The following is a 9,967-nucleotide window of genomic DNA, read 5'->3' as shown; positions in this document are numbered from 1 at the left end:
AAGTGAGTCACACTTGTGAGTGAAAAAGTAAAAAATGACAGTTGACTATTGAATGTAATGATCAAAAAATTGATTTTTTTGAGTAAAAAATCAGAACCAAACGGGAGCTACACGTCTATACATATAAATAAAATAATTTATATAATATTAAATGTGATGCGATTATATGAAATAATTCTGCTATGCTAACCTTCCTCGACAAATCCCTAAAAAGGGGGGCAAGAATTTTTTTGACTTTTTTTATTCATATGGATCCCACACGAGTATAGGTTAATAAAGGTTAAAAAATTTTTATAGCAAAGAAGTTTAATTCTATATGAAATGATCACCTTCATAATGAACATTTAAAAATAAAGTTACGTCATTTTACTAGAATTAGATTGCCATAATGAATTGGCAAAATTTGATTAGATGGTTGGAAAATATTTTTGACTCGACTACAAATGAAATGTTGTAGAGTGTTAATTTGACACAATTCTGATAAAATCAACCCGGTAATGAAGCATAACTCTTTAAAATATAAAATGCAGCCTGAAACTTAGCTTTATTTGGGTAGGTAAAATGGACTAAGAAATATTATCACAACGAGACAAAATTAGGGTAGGTATTTCTAATTAGACTATTATTAGATGCAAGAGGGTGCAACCATTATCAAAGAATCAAGAATAAAAAATAAAAATAAAAAAACTTGTTTTCTCATACACAATGCAGAAATTCAATCTGCTGATAATTTTGCAGAATGTGAAGCGATTTCATTTCACAAAATTATGTGTTTTCCATTGTTCAACACTCAGTCTTCAGGAGAGGCTAAGAACTGAGATTCCTGAAGAAAGTGAAAATATTTCTATCTTTAAGGTCCCTGGAAATCTTCGTCAAGTCGAAGCGAAAGCTTACGATCCTAATATTATCTCGATCGGGCCTTACCATCAGGGAAAAGCACATTTGCAGGCAATGGAAAAGGTTAAATGGCAGTTCTTTCGTCGGCTTTTTTGCCCTAGCAGCCAGGGGATTGAAGAGAAACTAGAAGGTGTGATTGAGGCCATGAAGGGATTAGAACCCGAGGCTCGAAGTTACTATTCAGAAGATGTAAAGATGAGCAGGAAGAAGTTTGTTGAGATGATGATCATTGATGGCTGCTTCGTTGTGGAGCTCTTCAGGGACCTGGAAAAGTCGGAAGGAAAATACGAGCCTGATGGAGAGAAAATCGAACTGGAAAAGAAACTGGCCCTGGAAAAATTGGAAGGAAAATACGAACCTGATGGACAGAAATTGGCCCTGGAAAGGTCGGAAGGAAAATACGAGCCTGATGGAGAGATATTGGAGATGGAAACGAAACTGGCACTGGAAAAGCCTGTATTTGCCCATGGACAGAGATTTCTGAAGAGATGGATGCTGCCAATTTTGCGAAATGATCTTATGATGCTCGAAAATCAGCTTCCTTTGCTGGTTTTGCGAGAATTATTCAGGTTAACGAATGGTATACAAGCAACATCTCCATGTTCTTCAATAGAGAAACTAGCTCTTAAGTTCTTCAGTCCACTGATGCCTGGAGCTGCTGAAAGTCCTCAACAAAGTGATTCAGACTACAGCAGAAATGATGCAAAACACTTTCTTGATCTCTTCCGGTCGAGCATTTTGCCAAAAGAGATTAAACGTGAAAAAGAACCGTATCTATTCCGTTCAATGGTTGAGCTCAAAGAGGCCGGGATTAAAATCAGGACAGGATCAGAAAACATAAGGCCTCTAGACATAAAATTCGAATCAGGAGTCTTGAAAATCCCTCCATTTCGAATCGATGACTACCGGTGCACTCTATATCGAAACCTGGTTGCTTTTGAACAATGCTACAAGGCTTGTCAACCAGACGTGACAAGGTACTATTCAACCACCTCGTCTAAAAGATTAAGCGGTTCGATAGTAAACACTTTTATTTACTTAATGTAGTCTTCAACAGGTACTTGTTTTTCCTTGACGGGCTTATCAATTCAGCTAAAGACATAGAACTTCTACATTATGCGGGTGTGCTGCAGCATTCTCTGGGTAGCAACAAACACGTGGCTCGAATCGTCAACAAGCTTTGCAGAGAAGTCTCCCGGGACATTGAGGACTCGTACTTGAGTGATGTTGTAAGAAGCCTCGAAGATTATTGTAATGAGCCGTGGCATAGATATAGAGCGAGTCTCGTCCATAACTATTTTACCAACTTGTGGGTGACAGTTTCGACTGGGATTGCTGCAATCCTCGTCTATTTTGCCGCGCTTCAGACATGTTGTGACTTAGCTGAAAGTCATGATTCATTACATGAATTTGGCTTTTGGACATTAGTTATTGAATCTTTCATTATTCCCTTTCCACAATCACTAATTGTAACCGGACTTGTTTCACAGTTTGATGAGTACCAGGAATTCATATGGCTTTATTGTTAAATGAATTGCTGTACAAAATGTCATCAAAGTGCTATTCTCATCTGCTTTAGTATCTGTTGAACTATTAAATCCGTTTGTTGTCAAAATGCATCAAGAGTTCAAATAAACTAGAAAGACTCCTATACCTTTACCGTGTATGTCGATACCTTCAACAATTATTTATTTTATAAATACCTTATTTCCGAGAATGCAGCAAGAATCTTGAAATGTTGAGACTTTTTAATTTCAAATCGGTTCCAAATTTCTTAAAATGCCATTACCATAAAATCAAACCAAACCTTTAAGTACATTGGAAGAGCCAAATTTGAACACTAAGATAAATAAGATTTTTTTACTTCGTTTTCTGGACCATCCAGTTGAGAATCAAAGACATATATGCGACTTGATTGAGGCCTTAACATAGTAGTATTTGCCAAGAAAATCGCATTAGCATAACCAAATGAAACCAAAAAAATGCTAAGGAAAATCTCTCTCTCTTTCGTTCACCGTAAACATGTTCTACTTTTAAGCGTCCCAAACAATCCCTTAGCCCACCATTGTCTAACCTTTTGTTCAGTCCCGCCAAATTCCTCATATTTATATATTCTAAATTCCAACGGTCGCCTAAACCCAGAACAGGGTCTTGACGTGAAAATGAAATTTAAGGATTACGATTCTTTGTTAAGAGAATGCATAAAGAGAAGGGCCTTGGGAGAAGGCCAAGGGGTGCATGCTCGCATGATTAGAACTTGTTATAACCCGCCAGAGTACCTTAGAACAAGGCTGATTGTGTTGTACGTAAAGTGTGAGGTTTTGGGCGATGCAGTAAGAGTGTTTGATGAAATGCCTGAAAGGAATGTGGTTTCATGGACCGCAGTTATCTCGGGGTTTGCGAGAAGTGGGGGTCACTCTGAAGCTCTCAATCTTTTTGTTCGGATGTTAAGATCAGGTAGTCATTTGGGAATGGTATGCAGAATGCTATTTATACAATATCCAAGTTCTTTGATATGAATAAGCTATGAAGATGCTGCACTTTTAGATTAATGATTTATTTTGTTAGCTGGAGCTCTGTAATTCAAGACCGGACGAGCTGAGAGTCCATCCGCTGATTAATTGGCGTGGAACTTGGGTATTGGATGTGCCCGTTGAATTATAAGTCAGGACTTAAAATTACTTGTTGAGAGGAATGATTTAAAAGATAAAAGTAATCTCTTAACAAATATGCCATATTATATAAAGGAATAACTAGACTGGTTACATAAGAGACTGATGAGTATTTTTCAAATCATAACTGGATAGCGTTAGTTCAGCTTTCCTTTTTCCTTTCAGTCATCAGTCTTCTCAGCTTAAAGTTGAAGGATGGGTTGAGGTAACTTTATATCATTCAAGGAAATGGATCATTTTGTCTTCCTTTTCATTTGTTCTTCATGACTCATTACCTTCTATGTTTTTTTAGTGGAGAAAACTGTTTCACTTCCTCAAGTTTCCAGATTTAGCAAGGAAGCCTTGTTAGTTGCTGTAACATGCAAATCCCCAATTCAGTTGGATAATTCATCTCATATTGGTTTATAGGTCGACGCTTATAATTTTTATAATCATTTGCTTCACGTTTGGAGCAAGGTTGAAGACCTCTTCCTCACTTAAGCATCCCCTTGAAAACCTGCAGATTCTCATAGAAAATATTCACATATTCATTTCAGTAAAAGCATGTTGAAATGACATTGCTTTATTTATTTAGACATTGCGACATTGCTTTATTTATTTAGACATTGCATGGTTTTCCTTTTCAAAGATTTTTTCATGTTGGATTTATAGGGGGCGTGTGAATTTGACACTAGTAGGTTGATTTGGTAAATAGTTGATTGAAGATTTATGCATCACAAGGTGGTTGGCCATGGCGTTGTCTGTTATGCACCATATGTAAATACTATTTCTACTGTTCGAAGAAGGTTTCACTCTTTCTTATGGTGTGATTGTAACATGGAATTGTTCCAGGTACCAATCCTAATGAGTTCACTTTTGCAACAGTGCTGACCTCTTGTACTGGTTTATTCGGGCTCCAGAATGGAAGGCAAATTCATTCCCTTCTAGTTAAAAGCCCATTTGAATCCCATATATATGTTGGTAGCTCACTTCTTGACATGTATGCCAAAGCTGGAAGAATCCATGAGGCCCGATATATATTTGATGGTTTACCCGAAAGAGATGTTGTTTCTTGCACAGCTATAATATCAGGCTATGCTCAGTTAGGACTTGACGAAGAGGCAGTCGAGGTGTTCCGTAGGTTGCAAAGGGAAGGAATGACTTCTAACTACGTCACTTATGCCAGTATATTAACTGCATTATCTGGGCTTGCTGCATTTGAACATGGACGGCAAGTTCACAGCCATGTTCTTCGATCAGAGCTTCCCCTCTATGTCGTACTTCAGAATTCTTTAATTGATATGTATGCAAAATGTGGAAACTTAATTTACTCAAGAAGAATCTTTGACAAAATGCCTGAAAGAACTGTCATCTCTTGGAATGCAATGATAGTGGGGTATAGTAAACATGGTATGGGAAAAGATGCAATTGACCTGTACGAAATGATAAGGGAAGAAAGTAATATCAAACCTAACAGAACCACCCTTTTGGCCGTATTGTCTGGTTGCGGCCATGGAGGAATGGAAAATAGAGGGCTGGAAATTTTTAACGATATGGCAATTGGTAAAGATGGGATTGACCTTGGTATTGAGCACTACGGCTGTGTTGTTGATTTACTTGGGCGTGCTGGCCAAGTAAGGAAGGCTTTTCAGTTCATCCAACAGATGCCTATCAAACCGAATGCTGCTATTTGGGGTTCCCTTTTAGGTGCTTGTCGGGTTCACCGGAATGTTGACATTGGAAGAATTGCTGGTGATCAGCTTCTTGAAATAGAGCCTGAAAATGCCGGGAATTATGTTGTTCTTTCCAATTTATACGGTTCTGCAGAAAGATGGGACGACGTAAGAAGATTAAGGGAATTGATGACAGAAAAATCCTTGACGAAGGAGCCAGGAAAGAGCTGGATTGAGCTCGGACGAACCCTGCATACCTTTTATTCAAGTCATCGATCACATCCAATGAAGGAAAAGGTATATGCAAAGGTAATAGATTTATCAAACCGGATAAAGGAAGCCGGTTATGCTCCTGATTTGAGTTGTGTTTTGTACGATGTGGACGACGAGCAAAAAGAGAAGATACTGCTCAGCCACAGTGAAAAACTCGCTTTGGCTTTTGGGATGATTGGTGTTTCCGAAGGAAAACCTATTAGAGTGATGAAAAACCTACGAGTATGTGTTGATTGTCATAACTTCGTCAAGTATGTATCTCAGATTTATAGCAGGGAAATTTTGCTAAGGGATAAAAGCAGATTTCATCATATTGTAAATGGTAGTTGTTCGTGTGGAGACTACTGGTAAACCTTCACGGTTTACTTTTCGATAGTGAATTTGCTGCCATTTCAACAACAAACTCCATTTCAATGTATTAATTGATTCGTTGCAATGTTAAGAATTAATTACTAGATGCATGTCATAAATTGAATGCTAGATCTTGAACTTTCTTGACATTTATACGGTGAACAAGAGTTAATTGTTTGAATGCTCACCGAACTTTGGGTAACATTTTGTTCCATTCACTGAACTTTCACTTGTATTCCATCACTCACTGAACTTTACACTGTTGCACTCAATTGCTCATCGTGTTACTCCGTCACTAACGCCTTCACACATGGACGACGGAATTCATGGTTGGCCGTTAAATGCCACCATGACAATTTAAAACACGACCAAATTTGGGGGGAAGAAAAAAGAAACACACGCTTTTTCATTATCAACTCAAATTTCTCCCGTAGTTCATCTCCTAACCTAAACCCCAAATCCATCTTCAGTAGAAAACCGACACCAAATCCTAAAAATACCGAGACAACCCTATGCCCTACATTAAAAATCAATCCATTCTGAAGGCGAAGCCGTCAACACAAAGCTTAGATTCGCAAAGAGCCAGTGTTGAAATCGTTGACATGGATGCAAGAAATAGAGGTCATTCGAATTTTTTTTCACTAGCGCATTGTCTATTTGAAGGTGAAAATGAGACCTTTTTACATCTATTAATTTACTTATTGGATTGTGGAGATCGAAAATCGAAATATGTTGGGGGAAGGAGGTTTACCAATTTTTTTGGAGTAAAAAGTGTTGCATATGCTTCCATGTATTGTTATGAGAAATTCGAAATTTGAGGTGCTCATTGTTTATGTTTCAGTAATCTAATAGTGCATTTAGTTTCCATAAGAATTGTCCAGTTTGTGGAAGTTGTGATTGGGATATGTTTTTCTCCGTGACCGTATCCAACAGCTTGCAATTAGACATTATACGGCTGAAAGTCACATGTGCATATTATTAGATTATCCATTTATGACATTATTGGTTGTGTAGGAAAGAATAAGGGGATTTGCCACAGTTGTAGACATTTGGGCTACCAACTGTGGGAATGCCCAAAAAAGCAACGATGTCGAAATTGTTCTTCAAGCTTTCTGCGACGGTTGGAAGTAGAAAAAAAAATGAAAATATAGGAAAGCTATTCCTTTGTTGTAGTAGTGATTGCGGGTTTTTCACGTGGATTAAGGTTTTGCCCGACATCAGGATATTATTACAAGATGAAAGAGAATCCAGTGGTGTGGAAAACGAACTTGGATCAAGATGCATTTGTATAGTTAAAACTGTCACCAGCCGCCAGTTTCTAAAAGAATCCACGTGTCTCGCACAGAAAATTCGGAGAAGAAAAAAATAAATAATATAATAAAAATATATTATTTTATTAATAAAATGATATAATTTAAAATATGATTTTACCAAAAATATAAATACCAACTGGGCCAAGCCCAAGCCCACGACTCCGACCCTGGCCTGTGCACGTGCTTGTGCCGAGCCGGCCGATCAGACGGACGGACGACGACGGCGTGCGCGTGTGGGCTTTAGCTGAACATACTAGTATGTAGGTCCTCTCCCCTCTAAAGACTAGTGGTATCCTTTGGGGTCCAAACCCAAGTCCTTAACTTGAGTTATATAAAGTGGTTTCTGTTCTTCTAATTTTCATATGTGGGAATGACACTTTCCAATTTCCCACCAATTTTTATTCCCAGTTTATTTCAACTTCAAGTGGTCTTTTTTTTTTTTTTTTTTTTTTTTTTTTTTTTTTTTTCGTAGGTTGTACGCCAGCCATACGTAGCTTGAACTGTGATGGCCACAATGCTTAGCTATTGCCGATCCCCAAGACGCCTTTGGTCACGGAGTAGAATGCACTTAGCCAAATAAATCATTTATCCAATTAACGGGACCCACTTAAATAATTGGTGAAAAGTTGGTCAAACCAACTAATTATTCCAAATTTTCAACAATCCCCCACATGAATGGAAATTAATGCAATAGATGATGCAGACCCTAACGAGAGATCAGGCGAAAAGTTATTGCATTTGGATGGGTACCTTATGGGTTTGAACCTTCCATAGTAGTATACTATCGGATTTATTTGGCTAATCAGTGAACATGATGTCTTGAACTGTCAGCCGTTATTGTAAATCAAGATAATAGCAGTAACACAATAACCACCCTAATATATTCGAGTTCTCACTGTCGTGTTCATTTTGACCTTGAACAACTCTTGGATTTCATAAGTGTTTTAGAGAATTCAAGCCCTTGAAACATTCTCATGGAAGCGGCCTCACTTCACACTTATATAGGTGATTTCTTATTAAGAGTACCTATTATACTCCACTTGGATAGTTCAAGATATAGGAATCATTAAAAACATATCTTAACTTAAGATTTTCTGTATATAGCACTTCTCTTATCATAGGAATGGGTAGGAGTAAACTCCGAAGTGCTTTTTGAATCTTCATAACTTAGTTGTCCCATTGAACCAAGATCTTGGGATCTCCAGTCAGCAAGATTGGATTATCATTACAAAGATCCTTACTTAGTAGGCTTTAAGCCCATTCCCCTTGATAGGCAGTATATTTGATCTCTTGGTAAACCTTTTGTGAGCGGATCCGCGAGATTTTCTCTAGATTTTACATAATCTATGGAAATGACACCATTCAAGACCAACTGCTTGATTGTATTATGTCTTCGACGGATATGTTGAGACTTACCATTATACATACTATTTTGTGCTCTACCGATAGCCGACTGACTATCACAATGTATACTAACTGCAGGCACAGGTTTAGGCCAACATGGAATATCCTCTAAAAAATTAATAAGTCATTCTGCTTCTTCTCCAGCTTTATCTAAAGTTATGAACTCTGATTCCATCGTAGATCGAGCTATACACGTTTGTTTAGATGATTTCCAAGATACGGCCGCACCATCGATGGTAAAGATATAACCACTAGTGGATTTTGAGTCTTCTGTATCTGATATCCAATTAACATCATTGTATCCTTCTAATACAGCTGGATATCTTGTATAATGCAATCCAACATTTGAGGTGTATCATAGATATCTAAGAACCCTTGTCAATGTCTTCCAATGGTCATTATTTGGATTACTTGTGAATCTACTAAGCTTGTTCACTGCATATGCTATATCCGAACAAGTGCAGTTGGTGATATACATCAGACTACCTATTATTCAAGAGTACTCCAACTGAGATACGAGCTCACCTTTATGTTTGGCCAAATGTAGACTTAAGTCTACTGGAGTTTTAACTGGACTTTCATCATATACATGAAATTTCTTAAGCACAGTCTCAATATAGTGAGATTGAGATAGAACGACTCCTTCGAATGTTTTAAGGATTTTAATTCCTAATATTACATCTGCAATACCCATACTTTCTTGTCAAAATGTTTTGTCAACATTTTCTTGGTAGTTATTATGATATCATGATTACTACTTATTATTAGCATGCCATCAATATAGAGGCATACAATTACATATGCACTGGGTGTGGTTTTAATATAAACACATTTATCACATTCGTTAATCTTAAAGTCATTTGACAACATAGTTTTATCAAATTTTTCATGCCATTGTTTTGGTGCTTGCTTTAGTCTGTATAGTGACTTAACGAGTCTACACACCTTAATCTCCTGCCCAGGAGCAGTGAACCTCTCAGGCTGTTCCATGTAAATTTCTACGTCTAGCTCTCCATTTAAGAAGGCTGTTTTGACGTCCATCTGATGGATCTCCATATTATGCAATGCTGCGATTGCAATTAATACTCTAATAGACGTTATTCTCGTTACTGGAGAGTATGTGTCGAAAAAATCAAGACTTTCCTTTTGTTTGAATCCTTTAGCTACCAATCTAGCCTTATATTTATCAATTAATCCATCAATCTTTAATTTTCTCTTGAAAATCCATTTACAATCTAACGGTTTGTTACCTGGTAGGAGATCTACCAGCTCCCATGTATGATTTTGCATAATTGAATCAATTTCACTATTGATAGACCTCTTTCCAGAATGGAGCTTCTGGACTTAACATAGCTTCATTGAATGTCCTAGGTTCATTTTCTAACGAATAAGTTAGAAAATCTGG

At 37.4% G+C, this 9,967-nt stretch overlaps 2 protein-coding genes across 2 annotated transcripts; both read left to right on the top strand.

Annotated features, from left to right (window-relative positions):
* The first annotated feature begins 519 nt into the window (after positions 1-519).
* LOC111365916 (UPF0481 protein At3g47200-like) lies at positions 520-2,512 on the top strand. Its single transcript, XM_022986473.1, has 2 exons — positions 520-1,874; positions 1,955-2,512. Exons 1-2 carry the CDS (start codon positions 706-708, stop codon positions 2,424-2,426), a joined length of 1,641 nt encoding a protein of 546 aa, XP_022842241.1. The 5' UTR covers positions 520-705; the 3' UTR covers positions 2,427-2,512.
* A 248-nt stretch (positions 2,513-2,760) lies between these two features.
* Positions 2,761-5,977, top strand: LOC111365915 (putative pentatricopeptide repeat-containing protein At3g13770, mitochondrial). Its single transcript, XM_022986472.1, has 2 exons — positions 2,761-3,354; positions 4,401-5,977. Exons 1-2 carry the CDS (start codon positions 2,880-2,882, stop codon positions 5,843-5,845), a joined length of 1,920 nt encoding a protein of 639 aa, XP_022842240.1. The 5' UTR covers positions 2,761-2,879; the 3' UTR covers positions 5,846-5,977.
* Positions 5,978-9,967: the final 3,990 nt, after the last annotated feature.

The sequence above is a fragment of the Olea europaea genome, chromosome 17 (assembly GCF_002742605.1).
Source record: "Olea europaea var. sylvestris chromosome 17, O_europaea_v1, whole genome shotgun sequence".
NCBI lineage: Eukaryota > Viridiplantae > Streptophyta > Magnoliopsida > Lamiales > Oleaceae > Olea > Olea europaea.
The sequence above is the reverse complement of the archived record's forward strand: the minus strand, read 5'-3'. Positions and strand labels throughout refer to the sequence as shown.

Excerpts from the sequence above, each read along its gene's own strand:
- LOC111365915 (XM_022986472.1), top strand. The coding sequence starts at position 2,880 with ATGCTAAGGAAAATCTCTCTCTCTTTCGTTCACCGTAAACATGTTCTA. Across the intron at positions 3,355-4,400 it reads TGTTCGGATGTTAAGATCAG|GTACCAATCCTAATGAGTTC; the intron begins GTAGTCATTTGG and ends GAATTGTTCCAG.
- LOC111365916 (XM_022986473.1), top strand. The coding sequence starts at position 706 with ATGCAGAAATTCAATCTGCTGATAATTTTGCAGAATGTGAAGCGATTT. Across the intron at positions 1,875-1,954 it reads TGTCAACCAGACGTGACAAG|GTACTTGTTTTTCCTTGACG; the intron begins GTACTATTCAAC and ends AGTCTTCAACAG.